Source organism: Bombina bombina, chromosome 6, assembly GCF_027579735.1.
Source record: "Bombina bombina isolate aBomBom1 chromosome 6, aBomBom1.pri, whole genome shotgun sequence".
Taxonomy (NCBI): domain Eukaryota; kingdom Metazoa; phylum Chordata; class Amphibia; order Anura; family Bombinatoridae; genus Bombina; species Bombina bombina.
The window spans coordinates 477486894-477511321 of NC_069504.1; the positions used below are offsets into that span (position 1 = coordinate 477486894).

The 24428-nt window shown below is 40.9% G+C and overlaps 1 protein-coding gene across 3 annotated transcripts in view; it reads left to right on the forward strand.

Annotated features, from left to right (window-relative positions):
- The window catches only part of TBC1D2B (TBC1 domain family member 2B), a 438274-nt gene that overhangs the window by 344200 nt on the left and 69646 nt on the right, over positions 1-24428 (forward strand). For all 3 annotated transcript variants that reach the window (XM_053717278.1, XM_053717279.1, XM_053717280.1), the window contains exon 11: positions 16462-16647. In XM_053717278.1, the coding sequence (XP_053573253.1) occupies positions 16462-16647 (186 nt within the window). The remainder of the gene's footprint in view (positions 1-16461; positions 16648-24428) is intronic.

The following is a 24428-nucleotide window of genomic DNA, read 5'->3' on the forward strand; positions in this document are numbered from 1 at the left end:
AAATTGTTTTTATGTAGTGGATCTACACATTATCTGGCTCAGTTGTTGAAGCCCAGTGTGCAGAGATTTTTTTGTCATTCACTTCACAGCAAGAGAACGGTGTAGTACTTAAACGACGACCTCACAGTAACGTCTGGAGAGTTGGTGTTTCCAGTAAAGAGGTCACATGAGGTGGCTTGTCAAATCAGCTCTTGATAGATAACTGGGCCATGTCTGCAGGCACGCTGTTAGGCAGAAGCAAAGTACAAAAAGAGTCCAATCCAACGTGGTGATGTCAAATTAAAGGTAATACTTTATTAGTATGCGTAAAACAAATTCAGGCATAACATCACTGACAGGAACTTTTGCAAAAATCCTGCGTGTTTTGTGCTGACTGCCCAGACATGTAGGGTTTTTTTCCTACCAGTGATGTTGTGCCTGCATGTTTTTAACGCATGCTAATAAAGATTACTTTTAGTTTGACATCCCCGCATTGGATTGAATTATTTTTGTACATTCTCACATTAAGTCAATTCTGCAGAACCTCAGCCGCCATGTTCTCCTTTGGATGCTCCTAAAGGGCCAGTAAACTTACAAACTAATGTTATATAATTCTGCACACAATTTTTATTTAAAAGTTAATTGTTCCAGAATGGCGCTCCTTGCTCTACTGAGCGGGTCTGGTTTTTACTCAGCTCATCACGGCAACACTGTCTATAGTCACAGCGTGCCTGGTCGCACAATTAAACAATGTAGCTCGCTCCTGCTACTAGACCAGAGCGGGAGCGAGCTACATTCAGTTTAATGGTGCGACTGGGCACCCTGTGACTAGACAGTGTTGCCGCGATGCACTGAGGAAAAACCAGACCCGCTCAGTAGTAGAGCAAGGAGCAGCGTTCTGGAAAAATGAACTTTTAAATAAAATATTCTCTGCAATCCTTTAACCCCTTAAGGACCAAGGCCATTTTTCAATTTCTTTCCCTTAAAGGGACACTGAAGCCAAATTTTTTCTTTCGTGATTCAGATAGAGCATGAAATTTTAAGCAGCTTTCTAATTTACTCCTATTATCAAATCTTCTTCATTCTCTTGGTATCTTTATTTGAAATGCAAGAATGTAAGTTTAGATGCCGGCCCATTTTTGGTGAACAACCTGGGTTGTTCTTGCTGATTGGTGGATAAATCCATACACCAATAAAAAAGTGCTGTCCATAGTTCTGAACTAAAAAAAGCTTAGATTCCTTCTTTTCAAAGAAAGATAGCAAGAGAACAAAGAAAAATTGATAATAGGAGTAAATTAGAAAGTTGCTTAAAATTGCATGCTCTATCTGAATCATGAAAGAAAAAAAATTGGGTTCAGTTTCCCTTTAACCCCTTAATGACAGAGGACGTACCAGGTACGTCATAGAAAAAACTTCCCTTAATGACAGTTGACGTACCTGGTACGTCCTCTGTTGTCTGAAGTGCTGGAAGCGATCATGATCACTTCCAGCTGCTTACAAGGGATTGTAGTGATGCCTCAATATTGAGGCATCACTACAATCCCCCATTTCACATATCAATGCAGAAAGGGCCACTCTGTGGCCCCATCTGCATCGGCTATTTATGTGCATAACTTAGTTGGTGGGTTGGGGCTGCTTTCAATAGTTATACCCCTAGGCATTGATTCCCCAACCGATCGGATAATACCCTGCTTCTGTTACCCGGTGCGGCTGTTGCGGCGGGGGGCGGGTGCGCGTGCGCGCGCACGCAAAATATACCGGCAACCTGTAAAAAAAACAAGATCGATGTAGATGCAGGGGCATCTCTGTTTTTTAGTAAGGGATCTGGGAGGGGGAGGGATGTATATTATTTAGGGGGGCCAGCTACACTACAGAAAACAAATATTTTATAATAAAAAAGTAAACAAAACTATTTTGGGGAGCAAATTGGGTACTGGCAGACAGCTGCCAGTACCCAAGATGGCGGAAAATAGATAGAGGGGGAGGGTTAGAAAGATGTATGGGGGGATCAGGGATATTGTGGGGTAAGGGGGGATCCATCACTGCAGACTGTATGACAAAAAAATTAAAAAAATATTATTTTTTTTTATTTCAGTACTGGCAGACTTTCTGCCAGTACTTAAGATGGCGGTGACAATTGTGAGGTGGGGAGGGAAGAGAGCTGTTTGAGGGGGGTCAGGGGGGATCAGGGGGTGGGATGTGTCAGGTGGGAGGCTGATCTCTACACTAAAGCTTAAAATTAACCCCACAAGCTACCTAATTAACCCCTTAACTGCTGGGCATATTACAAGTGTGGTGCGCAGCAGTATTTAACGGCCTTATTATTACCAAAAAGCAACACCAAAGCCATATATGTCTGCTATTTCTGAACAAAGGGGATCCCAGAGAAGCATTTACAACCATTTGTGCCATAATTGCACAAGCTGTTTGTAAATAATTTCAGTGAGAAACCTAAAATTGTGAAAAATTTAAGTTTTTTTTTTAATTTGATCGTATTTGGCGGTTAAATGGTGGCATGAAATATACCAAAATGGGCCTAGATCAATAATTTGGGTTGTCTACTACACTAAAGCTAAAATTAAACCTAAAAGCTCCCTACAAGCTCCCTAATTAACCCCTTCACTGCTGGGCATAATACACGTGTGGTGTGCAGCGGCATTTAGCAGCTTTCTAATTACCAAAAAGCAACACCAAATCCATATAGGTCTGCTATTTCTGAACAAAGGGGATCCCAGAGAAGTATTTACAACCATTTATGCCATAATTGCACAAGCTGTTTGTAAATAAATTCAGCGAGAAACCTAAAGTTTGTGAAAAAAATTGTGAAAAAGTCAACAATTTTTTTTATTTGATCGCATTTGGCGGTCAAATGATGGCATGAAATATACCAAAATGGGCCTAGATAAATGCTTTGGGATGTCTTCTAAATATAAATTTATACATGTCAAGGGATATCCAGGGATTCCTGAAAGATATCAGTGTTCCAATGTAACTAGCGCTAATTTTGAAAAAAAGTGGTTTGGAAATAGCAAAGTGCTACTTGTATTTATGGCCCTATAACTTTCAAAAAAAGCAAAGAACATGTAAACATTGGGTATTTCTAAACTCGGGACAAAATTTAGAAACTATTAAGCATGGGTGTTTTTTGGTGGTTGTAGATGTGTAACAGCTTTTGGGGGTAAAAGTTAGAAAAAGTGTGGTTTTTTTTAAATTTTTTCCTCATATTTTTTTTTTTTTTTTATATAGTAAATTATAAGATATGATGAAAATAATGGTATCTTTAGAAAGTCCATTTAATGGCGAGAAAAACGGTATATAATATGTGTGGGTAAAGTAAATGAGTAAGAGGAAAATTACAGCTAAACAAAAACACTGCAGAAATGTAAAAATAGCCATTGTCATTAAGGGTAAGGAAATTGAAAAATGGTCCGGTCATTAAGGGGTTAAGGACCAGGGCTATTTTTACATTTCTGCGGTGTTTGTGTTTAGCTGTAATTTTCCTCTTACTCATTTACTGTACCCACACATATTATATACTGTTTTTCTCGCCACTAAATGGACTTTCTAAAGATACCATTATTTTCATCATATCTTATAATTTATTATTAAAAATATTATAAAATATGAGGAAAAAATGGAAAAAAACACACTTTTTCTAACTTTGACCCCCAAAATCTGTTACACATCTACAACCACCAAAAAATAACCATGCTAAATAGTTTCTAAATTTTGTCCTGAGTTTAGAAATACCCAATGTTAACATGTTCTTTGCTTTTTTGCAAGTTATAGGGAAATAAATACAAGAAGCACTTTGCTATTTCAAAACCACTTTTTTTCAAAATGAGCGCTAGTTACATTGGAACCCTGATATCTGTCAGGAATACCTGAATATCCCTTGACATGTATATATTTTTTTTAGAAGACATCTATGATCTAGGCCCATTTTGGTATATTTCATGCCACCATTTCACTGCCAAATGCCATCAAATAAAAAAAATTGTTCACTTTTTCACAAACTTTAGGTTTCTCACAGAAATTATTTACAAACAACTTATGCAATTATTGCTTAAATGGTTGTAAATGCTTCTCTGGGATCCCCTTTGTTCAGAAATAGCAGACTTATATGGCTTTGGCGTTGCTTTTTGGTATTTAGAAGGCTGCTAAATGCCACTGCGCACCACATGTGTTTTATGCACAGCAGTGAAGGGGTTAATTAGGGAGCATGTAGGGAGCTTGTATAGTTAATTTTAGCTTAAGTGTAGTGTAGTAGACAACCCAAAGTATTGATCTAGGCCCATTTTGGTATATTTCATGCCACCATTTCACCACCAAATGCGATCAAATTTTAAAAAAAAATTAATTTTTTTTGCAATTTTAGGTTTCTCACTGAAATTATTTACAAACAGCTTGTGCAATTATGGCACAAATGGTTGTAAATGCTTCTCGGGGATCCCCTTTGTTCAGAAATAGCAGACATATATGACTTTGGTGTTGCTTTCTGGTAATTAGAAGGCCGCTAAATGCTGCTGCGCATCACACGTGTATTATGGCTAGCAGTGAAGGGGTTAATTAGGTAGTTTGTAGGGAGCTTGCAGGGTTAATTTTAGCTTTAGTGTAAAGATCAGCCTCCCACCTGACACATCAGACCCCCTGATCCCTCCCAAACAGCACCCTTCCCTCCCCCACCCCACAATTGTCCCCACCATCTTAAGTACTGGCAGAAAGTCTGCCAGTACTAAAATAAAAGGTTTTTAAAAAATAATTTTAATTTTTTTAGCATATTTACATATGCTGTGGTGTAGCATCCCCCCTTAGCCCCCAACCTCCATGATCCCCCCAAAACAGCTCTCTAACCCTCCCCATCTGCCTACTGGCAGCTGTCTGTTGGTTTTTTGTTTTTTGTTTTTTGTTTTTTTTTTCTGTAGTGTAGCTTCCCCCCCCCCCCAACAGACCAACCCCCACCACCTGCCTGATCTTCTTTTTTTTATTATTATTTTTATTCCTTTTTTAAAAAAAAATTGTACACCAACTTTTAAATTTTGGTTGGGGGGGTTTCTTATGACACGGTGAGTCCACGGCATCATCAATTACTGTTGGGAATCAATACCCAAGCTAGAGGACACAGATGATAAGGGAGGGACAAGACAGGTAACCCTAACAGAAGGCACCACTGCCTGAAGAACCTTTCTCCCAAAAGCAGCCTCAGCCGAGGCAAAAGTATCGAATTTATAGAATTTAGAAAAAGTGTGCAAAGAAAACCAAGTCGCAGCCTTACAGATCTGTTCTACAGAGGCCTCATTCTCGAAGGCCAAAAAGAAGACACCGCCCTGGTGGAATGAGCTGTAATCCTCTCAGGAGGCTGCTGTCCAGCAGTCTCGTATGCCAGACGAATAATACTTCTCAACCAGTGAGAAAGAGAAGTGGCAGTAGCTTTCTGACCCTTATGTTTTCCAGCAAAGCAAACAAACAAAGCAGAAGACTGACGAAAGTCCTTTGTAGCCTGCAAATGGAACTTAAGAGCATGCACAACGTCTCAGTTGTGTAATAAACTTTCCTTATGAGAAGGAGGATTAGGACAGAGAGAAGGAACAACAATTTCCTGATTAATATTCCTGTCCGAAACAACCTTAGGAAGGAAACCAAACTTGGTATGGAGAACTGCTTTATCTGAATGAAATATGAGATAAGGAGAGAGTTCAGAAACTCTCTGAGCAGAAGAAATGGCAGTAAGAAAAACAAAACCTTCCAAGATAACTTAATTTCTTTCATGTAATTAGCAAGAGTCCATGAGCTAGTGACGTATGGGATATACATTCCTACCAGGAGGGGCAAAGTTTCCCAAACCTTAAAATGCCTATAAATACACCCCTCACCACACCCACAATTCAGTTTTACAAACTTTGCCTCCTATGGAGGTGGTGAAGTAAGTTTGTGCTAGATTCTACGTTGATATGCGCTCCGCAGCAGGTTGGAGCCCGGTTTTCCTCTCAGCGTGCAGTGAATGTCAGAGGGATGTGAGGAGAGTATTGCCTATTTGAATGCAATGATCTCCTTCTACGGGGTCTATTTCATAGGTTCTCTGTTATCGGTCGTAGAGATTCATCTCTTACCTCCCTTTTCAGATCGACGATATACTCTTATATATATACCATTACCTCTGCTGATTTTCGTTTCAGTACTGGTTTGGCTTTCTACAACATGTAGATGAGTGTCCTGGGGTAAGTAAGTCTTATTTTCTGTGACACTCTAAGCTATGGTTAGGCACTTTTTTATAAAGTTCTAAATATATGTATTCAAACATTTATTTGCCTTGACTCAGGATGTTCAACATTCCTTATTTTCAGACAGTCAATTTCATACTTGGGATAAATGCATTTGTTTCAATCATTTTTTCTTACCTTAAAAAATTTGACTTTTTTCCTGTGGGCTGTTAGGCTTGCGGGGGCAGAAAATGCTTCATTTTATTGCGTCATTCTTGGCGCGGACTTTTTTGGCGCAAAATTTTTTTTCTGTTTCCGGCGTCATACGTGTCGCCGGAAGTTGCGTCATTTTTTGACGTTTTTTTGCGTCAAAAGTGTCGGCGTTCCGGATGTGGCGTCATTTTTGCCGCCAAAAGCATTTAGGCGCCAAATAATGTGGGCGTCTTTTTTGGCGCTAAAAAATATGGGCGTCATTTTTGTCTCCACATTATTTAGGTCTCATTATTTATTGCTTCTGGTTGCTAGAAGCTTGTTCACTGGCATTTTTTTCCCATTCCTGAAACTGTCATTTAAGGAATTTGATCAATTTTGCTTTATATGTTGTTTTTTCTTTTACATATTGCAAGATGTTCCACGTTGCAACTGAGTCAGAAGATACTTCAGGAAAATCGCTGCCCAGTGCTGGAGCTACCAAGCTAAGTGTATCTGCTATAAACTTTTGGTATCTGTTTCTCCAGCTGTTGTTTGTATTGCATGTCATGACAAACTTATTAATGCAGATAAAATTTCCTTTAGTACTGTTACATTACCTGTTGCTGTTCCGTCAACATCTAATTTTCAGAGTGTTCCTGATAACATAAGAGATTTTATTTTTTAAATCCATTAAGAAGGCTATGTCTGTTATTTCTCCTTCTAGTATACATAAAAGTCTTTTAAATCTTCTCTTTTTCAGATGAATTTTTAAATGAACATCATCATTCTGATACTGATAATGGTTCTTCTGGTTCAGAGGTTTCTGTCTCAGAGGTTGATGTTGATAAATCTTTGTATTTGTTCAAGATGGAATTTATTCCTTCTTTACTTAGAGAAGTATTAATTGCATTAGAAATAGAGGATTCTGGTCCTCTTGATACTAAATCTAAACGTTTAAATAAGGTTTTTAAATCTCCTGTAGTTATTCCAGAAGTGTTTTCTCTCCCTGATGCTATTTCTGAAGTAATTTCCAGGGAATGGAATAATTTGGGTAATTCATTTACTCCTTCTAAACGTTTAAGCAATTATATCCTGTGCCATCTGACAGATTAGAGTTTTGGGACAAAATCTCTAAGATTAATGGGGCTGTCTCTACTCCTGCTAAACGTACTACTATTCCTATGGCAGATAGTACTTCATTTAAGGATCCTTTAGATAGGAAGATTGAATCCTTTCTAAGAAAAGCTTACTTATGTTCAGGTAATCTTCTTAGACCTGCTATATTTTTAGCGGATGTTGCTGCAGCTTCAACTTTTTGGTTAGAAGCTTTAGCGCAACAAGTAACAGATCATAATTTTATAGCATTATTATTATTCTATAACATGCTAATAATTTTATTTATGATACCATCTTTTGATATCATTAGAGTTGATGTCAGGTATATGTCTCTAGCTATTTTAGCTAGAAAAGCTTTATGGCTTAAAACTTGGAATGCTGATATGTCTTCTAAGTCAACTTTGCTTTCCTTTTCTTTCCAGGGTAATAAATTATTCGATTTTCAGTTGGATTCTATTATCTCAACTGTTACTGGAGGGAAGGGAACTTTTTTTACCAAAGGATAAAAAAATCTAAGGTAAATTTAGGTCTAATAATCATTTTCGTTCCTTTCCTCACAACAAGGAACAAAAGCCTGATCCTTCATCCTCAGGAGCGGTATCAGTTTGGAAACCATTTCCAGTTTGGAATATATCCAAGCCTTATAGAAACCTATAGCCAGCTCCTAAATACCCATGAAGGTGCGGCCCTCATTCCAGCTCAGCTGGTATGGGGCAGTTTACGTTTTCTTTAAAGGTACAGAATTGGCTTCAAGTTAAGGCCTCCTGCAAAGAGATTTTTTTCTTTCCCGTGTCCCAGTAAACACAGCAAAGGCTCAGCATTTCTGAAATGTGTTTCAGATCTAGAGTTGGCTGGAGTAATTATGCCAGTTCCAGTTCTGGAACAGGGGCTGGGGTTTTATTCTATCTCTTCATTGTACCACAGAAGGTCAATTCCTTCAGACCAGTTCCGGATCTATCTATATTGAATCGTTATGTAAGGATACCAACATTCAAGATGGTAACTGTAGGACTATTCTGCCTTTTGTTTAGCAAGGGCATTATATGTCTACAATAGATTTACAGGATGCATATCTGCATATTCCGATTCATCCAGATCACTTTTAGTTTCTGAGATTCTCTTTTAGACAAGCATTACCAGTTTTGTGGCTCTACCGTTTGGCCTAGCGTCAGCTCCAAGAATTTTTTTCAAAGGTTCTCGGTGCCCTTCTGTCTGTAATCAGAGAACAGGGTTTTGGTATTTCCTTTTTTGGACGATATCTTGGTACTTGCTCAGTCTTCACATTTTCGCAGAATCTCATACGAATCGACTTGTGTTGTTTCTTCAAGATCATGGTTGGAGGATCAATTTACCAATCAGTTCATTGTTTCCTCAGACAAGGGTAACCTTTTTAGGTTTCCAGATAGATTCAGCGTCTATGACTCTGTCCTTGTCAGATAAGAGAAGTTTAACATTGATATCAGCTTGTCAAAACCTTCAGTCACAATCATTCCCTTTGGTAGCCTTATGCATGGAAATTTTAGGTCTTAGGACTGCCGCATCGGATGCGATCTCCTTTGCTCGTTTTCACATGCGACCTCTTCAGCTCTGTATGCTGAACCAGTGGTACAGGGATTACACAAAGATATCTCAATTAATATCTTTAAACCGATTATACGACACTCTCTGACATGGTGGACAGTTCACCATCGTTTAGTTCAGGGGGCTTTTTTGTTCTTCCGACCTGGACTATAATCTCAACAGATGCATGTCTTACAGGTTGGGGAGCTGTGTGGGGGTCTCTGACGGCACAAGGGGTTTGGGAATCTCAGGAGGTGAGATTACCGATCAATATTTTTGAACTCCATGCAATTTTCAGAGCTCTTCAGTCTTGGCCTCTTCTGAAGAGAGAGTTGTTCATTTGTTTTCAGATAGACAATGTCACAGCTGTGGCATACATCAATCATCAAGGAGGGACTCACAGTCCTCTGGCTATGAAAGAAGTATCTCGAATTTTGGTTTGGGCGGAATCCAGCTCCTGTCTAATCTCTGTGGTTCATATCCCAGGTATAGACAATTGGGAAGCGGATTATCTCAGTCGCCAAACGTTGCATCCGGGCGAATGGTCTCTTCACCCAGAGGTATTTCTTCAGATTGTTCAAATGTGGGAACTCCCAGAAATAGATCTGATGGCTTCTCATCTAAACAAGAAACTTCCCTGGTATCTGCGGAAGCAGTGGATACATTATCACTTCCTTGGAAGTATCATCCTGCCTATATCTTTCCGCCTCTAGTTCTTCTTCCAAGAGTATTCTCCAAGATTCTAAAGGAATGCTCGTTTGTCCTGCTGGTAGCTCCAGCAAGGCCTCACAGGTTTTGGTATGCGGATCTTGTCCGGATGGCCTCTTGCCAGCTGTGGACTCTTCCGTTAAAACCAGACTTTCTGTCGCAAGGTCCTTTTTTCCATCAGGATCTCAAATCCTTAAATTTTAAGGTATGGAGTTTGAACGCTTGATTCTTGGTCAAAGAAGGTTTCTCTGACTCTGTGATTAATACTATGTGACAGGCTCGTAAATCTGTATCTAGTGAGATATATTATAGAGTCTGGAAGACTTATATTTCTTAGTGTCTTTCTCATCTTTTTTTTTTTTTTCTTGGCATTCTTTTTGAATACCGAGAATTTTTCAGTTTCTTCAGGATGGTTTAGATAAAGGTTTGTCCGCAAGTTCCTTGAAAGGACAAATCTCTGCTCTTTCTGTCCTTTTTTCACAGAAGGATTGCTAATCTTCCTGATATTTCATTGTTTTGTACAAGCTTTGGTTCGTATAAAACCTGTCATTAAGTCAATTTCTCCTCCTTGGAGTTTGAATTTGGTTCTGGGGACTTTTCAAGCTCCCCCTTTTGAACCCATGCATTCTTTGGTCGTTATATTACTTTCTTGGAAAGTTTTGTTTCTTTTGGCCATCTCTTCTGCCAGAAGAGTCTCTGAATTATATGCTCTTTCTTGTGAGTCTCCTTTTCTGATTTTTCATCAGGATGGGGCGGTGCTGCGAACTTCTTTTGAATTTTTTACCTAAGGTTGTGAATTCTAACAACCTTAGTAGAGAAATTGTGGTTCCTTCATTATGTCCTAATCCTATGAATTCTAAGGAGAAATCATTGCATTCTTTGGATGCTGTTAGAGCTTTGTATTATTTGTCATCTTTTCCGGTTCTAGAAATGGCCAGAAAGCTTCTGCCATTTCTTTGGCATCTTGGTTGAAATCTTTATTTCATCATGCTTATGTTGAGTCGGGTAAAACTCCGCCTCTAAGGATTACAGTTCATTCTACTAGGTCAGTTTTTACTTCCTGGGCGTTTAGGAATGAAGCTTCGATTGATCAGATTTGCAAAGCAGCAACTTGGTCCTCTTTGCATATTTTTTCTAAAATTCTACCATTTTGATGTGTTTTCTTCTTCTGAAGCAGTTTTTTGTAGAAAAGTTCTTCAGGCAGTGGTTTCAGTTTGAATCTTCTGCTTATGTTTTTCATTAAACTTTATTTTGGGTGTGGATTATTTTCAGCAGGAATTGGCTGTCTTTATTTTATCCCTCCCTCTCTAGTGACTCTTGTGTGGAAAGATCCACATCTTGGGTAGTCATTATCCCATACGTCACTAGCTCATGGACTCTTGCTAATTACATGAAAGAAAACATAATTTATATAAGAACTTACCTGATAAATTCATTTCTTTCATATTAGCAAGAGTCCATGAGGCCCGCCCTTTTTTGTGGTGGTTATGATTTTTTTGTATAAAGCACAATTATTCCAATTCCTTATTTTATATGCTTTCGCACTTTTTTCTTATCACCCCACTTCTTGGCTATTCGTTAAACTGAATTGTGGGTGTGGTGAGGGGTGTATTTATAGGCATTTTAAGGTTTGGGAAACTTTGCCCCTCCTGGTAGGAATGTATATCCCATACGTCACTAGCTCATGGACTCTTGCTAATATGAAAGAAATGAATTTATCAGGTAAGTTCTTACATAAATTATGTTTTCTATGGAATGCATAGGCTCAAACGGAGCCTGTTGTAAAACTTTAAGAACAAGGTTAAGACTCCAAGGTGGAGCAACCGATTTAACCTCTTAAGGACATATGACAGAATTTTTCCGTCATAAAACAATTGAGCAAACTGAAAGCTGTGTCCTTAAAGGGTTAAACACAGGCCTGATTCTAAACTGGGCCTGACAAAAGTATTGTACATCCGTTACGTCCCCCAGACACTTGTGTAGCAGAATGGAACGAGCAGAAATCTGACCCTTGAGGGTACTGACAGATAACCCTTTCTCAAGGTCTTCCTGGAGAAAAGATGACAACATTGGGATCCTGACCTTACTCCAAGAATATCCTTTAGACTCACACCAATAAAGATATTTACGCCATATCTTATGGTAAATCCTTCTAGTAACAGGCTCATGAGCCTGAACCATGGTCTCAAAAACCGATTCGGAAAATCCACGCTTGGCTAAAATCAAGTGTTCAATCTCCAAGCGGTCAGCTTCAGAGAAACGAGATTCGGATGAAGGAAGGGCCCCTGAAGCAGAAGGTCCTTCCTGAGAGGTAGTCTCCATGGAGGTAGGGACGACATCCCTACTAGATCTGCATACCAGATCCTGCGAGGCCACGCAGGAGCTATAAGAATAACTGATGCTCTCTCCAGCCTGATCCGAGTGATGACTCCTGGAAGGAAAGCAAACAGAGAAAACAGATATGCCAACCTGAAGTTCCAAGGAACTGCCAGAGCATCTATTAGAAAGGCTTGAGGATCTCTTGACCTCGAACCGTACTTTGGGAGCTTGGTGTTCTGAAGAGACGCCATCAGATCCAATTCTGGTAACCCTCATTTGGTTGTTAATCTGGAGAACATTTCCGGATGAAGTTCCCACTCCCTGGGATAGAAAGTCTGTCTGCTCAGAAAATCTGCTTCCCAATTGTCCACTCCTGGAATGTGGATGGCAGATAGACAGCAATTGTGAGCCACCACCCACTGGATGATCTATGCCACCTCCTTCATTGCTCAGAGTTCCCCCTTGGTGGTTGATGTAGGCCACTGAGGTTATGTTGTCCGTCTGGAATCTGATAAACCGGGCTAGGGCCAGCTTGAGGCCAAGTTATCAAGGCATTGAAGATCACTCTCAACTCCAGAATGTTTATGGGGAGAACAGATTCCTCCTGAGACCAAAGTCCCTGCGCCTTAAACGAGTTCCAGACTGTACCCCAACCCCAACAGGCTGGTATCCGTGCTCACAATTACCCAAGAGGGTCTCTGAAAACACGTCCCCTGGGACAGATGTTCTTGTGACAGACACCACAGTAGGGGGTCCTTTGTTGATTGATCCAGAACTATTCCCTGAGGTAGATCTGTTTTATCCCCATTCCACTGAGCGAGCATGCATAGCTGCAGAGGCCTCAAATGGAACAGAACTATGTCCATGGAAGCCACCATCAACCCGATTACCTCCATGCATTGGGCTATTGATGGTTGTGTCGCCGACTGTAGGGACAGGCAAGCGGACAGAATCTTGGCTCTTCTGACCTCCGTCAGAAAAACCTTCATAGCTAGAGAATCTATAATGGTTCCTAAAAAGGTCACTCTTGTAGTCGGGAGAACTTTTCCCCAGATTGATCCCCAGATTGATCTTCCAACCGTGGGAACGAAGAAACGCCAGCAAGATCTTTGTATGAGATTCTGCTAGTTGAAAGGATGGCACCTGAACCAGAATGTCATCCAGATAAGGTCCCACTGCAATTCTCTGAGACCGAATTACTGCCAATAGAGCTCCCAGGACCTTTGAGAAAATTCTGGGAGCTGTGGCAAGGCCAAATGGAAATGCTACAAATTGAAAATGTTTGTCTAGATAGGCAAACCTCAGGTATTTGTGATGATTCCTGTGAATGGGAACGTGTAGGTATGCATCCTTTTCAGGTCCATGGTTGTCATGAATTGACCCTCTTGAATCAGGGGCAGAAAGGAGCAGATAGTCTCCATCTTGAAGGATGGTACTCTGAGGAACTTGTTTAGTAACTTTAGATCTAGAATTAGCCTTAAAGTTCCCTCTTTTTTGGGAACCACAAACGGGTTTGAGTAAAACCCGAGACCCTGTTCCTGACATGGGACAGGCACTATTACTCCCAAGAGGGAATGGTCCTGCACACATTTCAAGAACACCTCTCTCTTTATCTGGTCTACAGATAATCTTGAGAGGTGGAACCTGCCTCTAGGAGGAAAAGTATTGAACTCTAACTTGTACCCCTGATACATGCACGAAATGAGTCTGCCCCCTACTTGATCTGATCCCGGATCGGGGACAACCCCTTCATGCTGACTTGAATTCAGCTGCGGGTTTCTTGGATTGCTTCCCCTTGTTCCAGGACTGACCAGGCTTCCGCGAGGGCTTGGACTGTTCCTGTTTGGTAGAGCCAGGGGAAGACTTACCTCTGAGGTTACGAAAGGAACGAAAATTATTCCGACATCTCTTTTTGTTCTTCTTGTCTTGGGGCAGAAAGGATCCTTTACCGCCCGTGATATCGGAAATAATTTCTGCCAATGCCAGCCCGAACAAGGTCTTTCCCTTGTAAGGGTTTGCCAAAAGCTTAGATGTGGAAGAAACATCAGCAGACCAAGATTTAAGCCATAGCGCTCTATGCGCCAATATAGCAAATCCAGATATTTTGGCCCCCAACTTGATGACCTGCAAAGAAGCATCAGTGATAAAGGAATTAGATAACTTTAGAGCCTTTGTCCTATGCTGAATCTCCTCCAAAGGGGTTTCAGCTTGCAATGACTTTGACAAAGCGTCAAGCCAATAGGCTGCTGCACTGGTTACTGTAGCAATGCACACCTCCTTTAGTAAAACATGGAGGTGCTCAAGCTTGAATCTGAAGGAAACCACTTCAGCATCAGAAGCAGGATATACACTATCCGCATCTGAGAGTTCACCCTCAGAGGCTACTGAAGTATCCTCCTCTTCCGTATGGGAAGGAGCAACTTGGATAGCCTGAGATGGATCAGATATACTCTGCTGTCTGACTCAACAATATTTCTTTTACGCCTCCCTTGCAGCATAGGGATGGCCGCTAGTGCCTCAGATACCGCTGAGGAACCTGGGCCGCAATTTCGGCCTTCAAAAACACTCCATCAGGAGAAAGAGAGGAAGCGCAGGGCCTGAGACGATGGTACAGTTTGGGACTTTTGTAGAGAAGACTGTGGTATAGCCTGAACAGCATCCACTTGAGAGAATGGTGGCTTAGAATCAAACAGTCTATCCTTGTCTAATAAACTTCTTTCTATACAAGAGCCACAAAAAGGCAAGGGTGGTTCCACTTGGGCATTTAGACAAAGTTTACATGCCTCAACAGCTATAGGCACTGACTCCATATTGCACAGAAACAAATACACACACAAAAATAAAATATTTTCTTCTTAATTTCAGATATCACAAAAACGGAACTGTCTCTTTAAGAGATCTATTCAGAAAATCAATGCCCTCAATTGCATTAAACACCCTCAATGAAAAACCCTTTAGGAAACTATAAAATATTTTTTTATGTTCACAAAAAATATGTTGTTGCACCTCCTGGGCACCCCTACACCACAGCGCTACGCTGCGGTGCCTACCTGACCTCTCTGACGCTGTGGAGACACTCGGAACAAGCAGGGTCCGGAAGAGGAAAGGAACACAACTTTAGAGGAAACTACTTCAGCCGTACTGAGAAAAAAACAGCTCCAGAAAAAGCGTGTGCTGCGTCAGGGAGGAAGCTCCGCCCCCATGACATTATCATAATACTGGGCCGAGATAACACAAGAAAAACTGAACATTCTGTTATGTTCCAAAACTCAGTGCCCGCAATATGTCATCCCTCTAACAGTAAAGCATAAACAGTAGACCACAACTGCCCGTCTCTGCTGAGCCACCAAGTTTAAATACAAACTCTCTCACTAGAACTAAGTCCTGTCACGTAGTGCCGCCAAAAAATTCCTGCCTCAGGAAGAGTTTTGTCCCATTTTAAAGTACAGTAATAAGATCTTTTTAAGTGCCAGGGTAATTGCTCTATAAGAAATAAAAAAGGCACTTACCTGTACCCTTATCTGTCTGACAGGGAGACAGCACCAGGAATGAGAGGAAGCTGCTCCTCAGAGTCCTGTGAAGAAAGGATGAACAAAGGATGAACAGAGTAAGCCTACTCTGGCATACTGTAGAAGGGCAGCAAATATTGTCAGAAAAATGCAGTGAGGCCCACCCCACAAGTTCCTAACTGCTTTAAAACTACCACAGCCCTACTAAAGAGCCTAAGGTGGAATACAGCTAAACCCAATTGAGAGGGAAGATCAGAACAAACTTGCTCAGGCTTCCAAAATAATAAAATCTTGATAGGAGAATCTTTAACAGACACCTAAACATTCACCTCCTCCTTGCACCTAAGGCAAAGATAATGACTGGGGGTTGTGGGAAGGGAAGTGATACTTAACAGCTTTTCTGTGGTGCTCTTTGCCTTCTCCTGCTGGCCAGGAGTGATATTCCCAACAGTAATTGATGATCCTGTGGACTCACTGTGTCATAAGAAAGGAAGAAAGAAAGAAAGGTTTTTTTCAACTGTAGTTGACAGCTGAATATAGTTGTTACTTGGGGTTCCTTGTGTTGTTGATGGGCAGACATGATGGAGCAGTTTATGGGTAGAAGTTCATAGCCATATGAAACCATATAATGCACGTAACAAGCATAGGTGAGCATGTAGTCCCTATAGAATGCATTCATAGCTTGTTGGAATAGACAAGCGAAAAAATGTACTAGTGGTCCTCATCCTTGTTTTAAACTATGATTACGTGCTTAGATTAATGCCCATTACCTCATAGGATGAATACCACCATAGAGCATGAGCATTATGTAATGTGTATATTTAAGTATGGTTGACCAGAATGTGTAGCTGTAAGTAACAATTATTTGTGTCCTCTAGGTTGATCAGCGTGTATTCAAGGACCTGATGAGTGAAAAGCTGCCTCGTCTGAGTGCTCACTTTGAGCAATACAAAGTGGATTATACACTTATAACATTTAACTGGTTCCTGGTAGTGTTTGTAGACAGTGTGGTCAGTGATATCTTCTTTAGGATATGGGACACTTTCCTATACGAAGGATCAAAGGTGAGGATTTTTAAGATCAGATATAAATGTTTCCCTTCTGTAAATACATTTTCTCCAACATAGGTGTGTCCGGTCCACGGCGTCATCCTTACTTGTGGGATATTCTCCTCCCCAACAGGAAATGGCAAAGAGCCCAGCAAAGCTGGCCATATAGTCCCTCCTAGGCTCCGCCTACCCCAGTCATTCTCTTTGCCGTTGCACAGGCAACATCTCCACGGAGATGGCTTAGAGTTTTTTTGGTGTTTAAATGTAGTTTTTGTTCTTCAATCAAGAGTTTGTTATTTTAAAATAGTGCTGGTATGTACTATTTACTCTGAAACAGAAAAGAGATGAAGATTTCTGTTTGTAAGAGGAAAATGATTTTAGCAACCGTTACTAAAATCGATAGCTGTTTCCACACAGGACTGTTGAGATGAAGTAACTTCAGTTGGGGGAAACAGTGGGCAGACTTTGCTGCTTGAGGTATGACACATTTCTAACAAGACTCGGTAATGCTGGAAGCTGTCATTTTCCCTATGGGAACCAGTAAGCCATTTTCTTAGTTTAAGTAAAAGAATAAAGGGCTTCATTAGGGCTTAAAAAACTGGTAGACATTTTTCTGGGCTAAAACGATTACTTTACTAAGTATATTTGGCAGATTATTACTTTTAATAGTTGTTAAATCTTGGGGATTGTTTTAATAAAAACGGCAGGCACTGTATTGGACACCTTTTTCACTGGGGGCCTTTTCTAGTCATAGACAGAGCCTCATTTTCGCGCCTCTAATGCGCAGTTGTTTTTGGAAAGCATGGCATGCAGATGCATGTGTGAGGAGCTAAGAACCACTGAAAAAGCTTATAGAAGGCATCATTTGGTATCGTATTCCCCTCTGGGCTTGGTTGGGTCTCAGCAAAGCAGATACCTGGGACTGTATAGGGGTTAAATGTAAAAACGGCTCCGGTTCCGTTATTTTAAGGGTTAAAGCTTTCAAATTTGGTGTGCAATACTTTTAAGGCTTTAAGTTACTGTGGTGAAATTTTGGTGAATTTTGAACAATTCCTTCATACTTTTTCACATATTCAGTAATAAAGTGTGTTCAGTTTAAAATTTAAAGGGACAGTAACGGTTTTATTGTAAAACGTTTTTTGTGCTTTGTTGACAAGTTTAAGCCTGTTTAACATGTCTGAACCATCAGATAACGATGTTCTATATGTATGAAAGCCAATGTGTCTCCCCATTTAAATATATGTGATATATTTGTGTCATAATGTCCAAACAAAGTAGGGATAATAATGCCATAGATATGATATTGCCCAAGATGATTCCTCTAATGAGGGGAGTAAGCATGGTACTGCATCATCCCCTTCTGTGTCTACACCAGTTTTGCCCACACAAGAGGCCCCTAGTACATCTAGTGCGCCAATACTTATTACCATACAACAATTAATGGCTGTAATGGATAATTCTATTGCATGCATTTTTTCCAAAATGCCTACTTATCAGAGAAAGCGTGATTGCTCTGTTTTAAACACTGAAGAGCAAGAGGACGCTGATGATATCTGTTCTGACATACCCTCACACCTATCTGAAGGGGCCAGGAGGGAGGTTTTGTCTGAGGGAGAAATTTCAGATTCAGGGAAAATTTCTCAACAAGCAGAACCTGATATTGTAACTTTTAAATTTAAATTACAACATCTCCACGCACTACTTAAGGAGGTATTATCTACTCTGGATGATTGTGACAATTTGATCATTCCAGAGAAATTAGGTAAGATGGACAAGTTCCTAGAGGTTCCGGTGCCCCCCGATGTTTTTCCTATACCCAAGCGGGTGGCGGACATAGTAAATAAGGAGTGGGAAAGGCCCGGCATACCTTTTGTCCTCCCCCTATATTTAAGAAATTATTTCCTATAGTCGACCCCAGAAAGGACTTATAGCATACAGTCCCCAAGGTCGAGGGGGCGGTTTCTACTCTAAACAAACACACTTCTATTCCTATAGAAGATAGTTGTGCTTTCAAGATCCTATGGATTAAAGGTTAGAGGGTTTGCTTAAAAAGATGTTTGTTCAGCAAGGTTACCTTCTACAACCAATTTCATGCATTGTTCCTGTCACTACAGCTGCGTGTTTTCTGGTTCGAAGAACTAGAAAAGTCGCTCAATAAAGAATCTTCGTACGAGGAGGTTTTGGACAGAGTTCAAGCTCTTAAATTGGCTAACTCTTTTATTTTAGATGCCGCTTTGCAATTAGCTAGATTAGCGGCGAATAATTCAGGGTTTGCTATCGTGGCGCGCAGAGCGCTTTTGCTTAACATCCCTTTCAAGGGTAAAACACTGTTTGGCCCTGACTTGAAAGAGATTATTTCAGACATCACTGGGCGAAAGGGCCACGCCCTTCCTCTGGATAGGTCTTTTAAGGCTAAAAATAAGCCAAATTTTCGTCCCTTTCGCAGAAACGGACCAGCCTCAAATTCTACACCCTCTAAGCAAGAGGGTAATACTTCTCAAACCAAGCCAGCCTGGAGGCCGATGCAAGGCTGGAACAAGGGTAAGCAGGCCAAGTCACCTGCCACTGCTACCAAAACAGCATGAAGTGTTGGCCCCCGATCTGGGAAGGATCTGGTGGGGGGCAGACTTTCTCTCTTTGCTCAGGCTGGGGCAAGAGATGTTCAGGATCCTTGGGCGCTAGAAATAGTTTCTCAAGGTTATCTCCTGGAATTCAGGGAACTACCCCCAAGGGGAAGGTTCCACGGGTCTCAATTATCTTCGAACAGGTATTCTTACACTGTGTAGAAGACCTGTTAAGCATGGGAGTGATTCATCCTGTGCCATTAGGAGAACAAGGGATGGGTTTTTACTCCAACCTGTTCATAATTCCCAAAAAAGAGGGAACATTCAGACCTATTTTAGATCTCAAGATTCTAAACAAGTTTCTAAGGGTTTCATCGTTCAAAATGGAAACCATTCGAACGATCCTTCCTACCATCCAGGAAGGTCAATTCATGACCACAGTGGACTTAAAGGATGCGTACCTACGTATTCCTATCCACAAGGAACATTTTCGGTTCCTAAGGTTCGCCTTTCTGGACAAGCATTACCAGTTTGTGGCACTTCCATTCGGATTAGCCACTGCTCCAAGGATTTTCACAAGGGTACTAGGGTCCCTTCTAGCGGTGCTAAGACCAAGGGGCATTGCAGTAGTACCTTACTTGGACGACATCCTGATTCAAGTGTCGTCTCTGTCAAAAGCAAGGGCTCATACGGACATTGTCCTAGCCTTTCTCAGATCTCACAGGTGGAAAGTGAACATAGAAAAAAGTTCTCTGTCCCCGTCAACAAGAGTTCCCTTCTTGGGAACAATAATAGTTTCCTTAGAAATGAAGGTTTTTCTGACAGAGGCCAGAAAATCAAAACTTCTAAGCTCTTGTCAGGTACTTCATTCTGTTCTTCTTCCTTCCATAGTGCAGTGCATGGAAGTAATAGGTTTGATGGTTGCGGCAATGGACATAGTTCCTTTTGCACGAATTCATCTAAGACCATTACACCTGTGCATGCTCAGAGAGTGGAATGGGGATTATACAGACTTGTCTCCGACGATACAAGTAGATCAAATAACCAGAGATTCACTCCGTTGGTGGCTGACCCTGGACAACCTGTCACAGGGAATGAGCTTCCGCAGACCAGAGTAGGTCATTGTCACGACCGACACCAGTCTGGTGGGCTGGGGCGCGGTCTGGGAACCCCTGAAAGCTCAGGGTCTATGGTTTCGGGAAGACTCTCTTCTCCCGATAAACATAATGGAACTGAGAGCGATATTCAATGCTCTCAAGGCTTGGCCTCGACTAGCAAAGGCCAAATTCATAAGGTTTCAATCAGACATCATGACGACTGTTACATATATCAACCATCAGGGGGTAACAATGAATTCCCTGGCGATGGAGGAGCATCCGGGGGAGTGGGAACTCCATCTGGAAATCATTGCCCAAATAACTCAATTATGGGGCATTCCAGACATGGTTCTGATGGCCTCTCGTCAGAACTTCATGGTCCCTTGTTACGGGTCCAAATCCAGGGATCCCAAGGCGACTCTATTGGATACAATAGTAGCACCTTGGATCTTCAACCTAGCTTATGTATTCCCACCGTTTCCTCTCATTCCCAGGCTGGTAGCCAGGATCAATCTGGAGAGGGCTTCGGTGATCTTGATAGTTCCTGTGTGGCCACGCAGGACTTGGTATGCAGACCTGGTGATTGTGTCATCGGCTCCACCATGGAAGCTACCTTTGAGACAGGACCTTCTTATTCAGGGTCCATTCGAACATCCGAATCTGGTTTTCCTCCAACTGACTGCTTGGAGTTTGAACGCTTGATTTTATCAAAGCGTGGGTTTTCAGATTCTGTAATAGATACTCTTATTCAGGCTAGAAAGCCTGTAACTAGAACAATTTACCATAATATATGGAAAAAATATATCTGTTGGTGTGAATCTAAAGGATTCCCATGGAACAAGATAAAAATTCCTAAGATTCTTTCCTTTCTACAAGAAGGTTTGGAGAAAGGATTTTCTGCGAGTTCTCTGAAGGGACAGATCTCTGCTTTATCTGTTTTACTTCACAAAAGGCTGGCAGCTGTGCCAGACGTTTAAGCGTTTGTTCAGGCTCTGGTTAGAATCAAGCCTGTTTACAGACCTTTGACTCTTCCCTGGAGTCTTAATCTAGTTCTTTCAGTTCTTCAAGGGGTTCCGTTTGAACCCTTACATTCCGTAGATATTAAGTTATTATCTTGGAAAGTTTTGTTTTAGGTTGCAATTTCTTCCGCTAGAAGAGTTTCTGAGTTATCTGCTCTGCAGTGTTCTCCGCCCTATCTGGTCCATGCAGATAAGGTGGTTTTACGTACTGAGCCTGGTTTTCTTCCGAAGGTTGTTTCCAACAAAAATATTAACCAGGAGATAGTTGTACCTTCTTTGTGTCCGAATCCAGTTTCATAGAAGGAACGTTTGTTACACAATTTGGACGTTGTCCGTGCTCTAAAATTCTATTTAGAGGCTACTGAAGATTTTAGACAAACATCTTCTTTGTTTGTTGTTTATTCTGGTTAAAGGAGAGGTAAAAAAGCAACTTCTACCTCTCTTTCCTTTTGGTTTAAAAGCATCATCAGATTGGCTTTTGAGACTGCCGGACGGCAGCCTCCTGAAAGTATCACAGCTCACTCCACTAGGGCTGTGGCTTCCACATGGGCCTTCAAGAATGAGGTTCCTGTTGACCAAATTTTTTAAATTATATACTTTTGCTTCTTCAGAGGCTATTTTTGGGAGAAAGGTTTTGCAAGCCGTGGTGCCTTCCGTTTGGGTGACCTGATTTGCTCCCTCCCTTCATCCGTGTCCTAAAGCTTTGGTATTGGTTCCCACAAGTAAGGATGACGCCGTGGACCGGACACACCTATGTTGGAGAAAACAGAATTTATGCTTACCTGATAAATTACTTTCTCCAACGGTGTGTCCGGTCCACGGCCCGCCCTGGTTTTTTAATCAGGTCTGATGAATTATTTTCTCTAACTACAGTCACCACGTTACCATATGGTTTCTCCTATATATATTTCCTCCTGTCCGTCGGTCGAATGACTGGGGTAGGCGGAGCCTAGGAGGGACTATATGGCCAGCTTTGCTGGGCTCTTTGCCATTTCCTGTTGGGGAGGAGAATATCCCACAAGTAAGGATGACGCCGTGGACCGGACACACCGTTGGAGAAAGTAATTTATCAGGTAAGCATAAATTCTGTTTTGCACCACCTGATTTTGTATTTGATAAATACAGAACTGATGCCCTCCACTAGACCATGTCAGTTACATGCTTACGATAAAAAAAATTAAAAACATCTGCAACTCATCCATATTTAAGAAATGTACTTCTGATTTTATTTAAGTGCTTCACTAAAATAGCAAACAAAAAACAAATACCAGAAAGGAACTGTGATGTTTGTTATACCAATACTGTAATGTAGAAAATATGTATATGTATCACAGCATAAAAAGGGTATGTGGAAATGTGTGCATTTCTTTTTTATAAAGTCTTTAAATCTCTCACATAAACTTGTATTTCTTGCTGAATCTTCCTCAGTTCTTAACAATAACAAAAAGTCAATAGTAACATACAGTAGTACTTTTTTAGATAGGTCATAATATTTCACATCATGCTGGCAAATTTTAGATAATTAAGACCTGAGTCTGTATCTCGTCACATTTGAGGAATAACTTTTTAACAACTGCTAAAGACAGTAAACACATTGGGAATATGGGTAACTATCTCCATTAACATGGGAAAGGCGAATTCAAAAGATCCCTACATACATTTTTTTTATTTCATACAGGTGAAGAGAGCCCACAATCCATTACTCCTGGGAATTACTCTCCCCTGCCACTAGGAGGAGGCAAAGATTCCCAAACCCCAAGAGCTCTATAAAACCCCTCCCACTTCACTTTTAAACTCATTCTTGACTTTGCCTCCATTGTAGGAGGTGAAGAATGAAGATGTGCATTTGATTCTTCAGTGAAAGGGGTTCTCAGACTTAGTTGAGGCTCATTTCCCCTCAGAGTGTAGGTATTGATGGAGGGATGTATTTGGAGTATGGGTAGTGGCATATATTTTACCTATGGGGAATTAGTCAAAAGCCTTTCACAGGTGTCACAGGGACTTGTCCTTTGCCTCTTCCTGTTGGATTTCCAATATACTCCTATTCCAGATCCTCTACTGCTATGTTTCAACACTGTTTTTTGTTTCCTACTGGTTTTTAACTCTCTGGCGTTTCGCGTACGTATATTTTAGACACACAGGTTTTTGTGCAGGTACATTTTTTGACACAAGTCGGCTTTCAAACTTGTGCACCTCAGCGTGGAGCGTACATGGTTTTGGGAGCATTTTTTAAAATGTCAGGTTGGCACGCGCTCCATTTCTTCTTTAGTACACTACCTGTATGTCAGTGTCTTAAGTCCTTTCGCCTCTTTGCTTTAACTTTTTTTATTTTGTAAGTTGTTGTTTTTTAAGAGCTACATTCAGAGAGAGGGGTAAGTGTTTCCCTTTCCTTGAGCTATCTTAATGGGGATATAACCTTTTTATATATGCATTTTTTTCTGCATTTAACTTATGTATTAGTTTTCTGCAGTTATGGAGCGTTCTGATTCTGTCCCTAAACCTGCTTTAGAAGCTGGGTCATCTGAATACTTTCCTACCAGTGTTAAATGTTTGTATTGTAAACAGGCGGACTTAGGCAATAAATGTATTATTTTGTAATGCATTCTGATCAGTCTAATGCTGCTCTTGTTTCTAAAGGTATTATTGTTCCTTCTGTTTGTTCCTTAGAGGTGAATTCTTCAGATTTGGCTCCTGGAGTTAAGGACTTTATTTGATCTACAGTGTCTGAAATGTTGGTGGTCATGCCTCTGTCAGGGTGCCAGGAATCAGACTGAGACGAGAAGTGCAAAAATAATCACACCTTTATTAATAGCAAAAAATAATAAAAAGTCCACAAGTCAAATAACAAGCCAGGAGTCAAAACCAGAGCTGGTAGTCAGACAAGCCGAGTCAGGAGCCAAAGCGAATAGTCAGACGAGCTGGAATCAGCAACAAGGAAAACAGCATAGTCAGGAACAAGCCAGGGATCAGGCAGCCAGGTAATACACAGCAACTCTCACAAACAGGTCTGAGACAACGCAAAGGCAAAGCATACTCAACAGAGGCCCTTTAAATAATAAGTGATGACGTCACAATTCTGAGACTGCATCCTGTCTCACACGGATGATGCACACCAG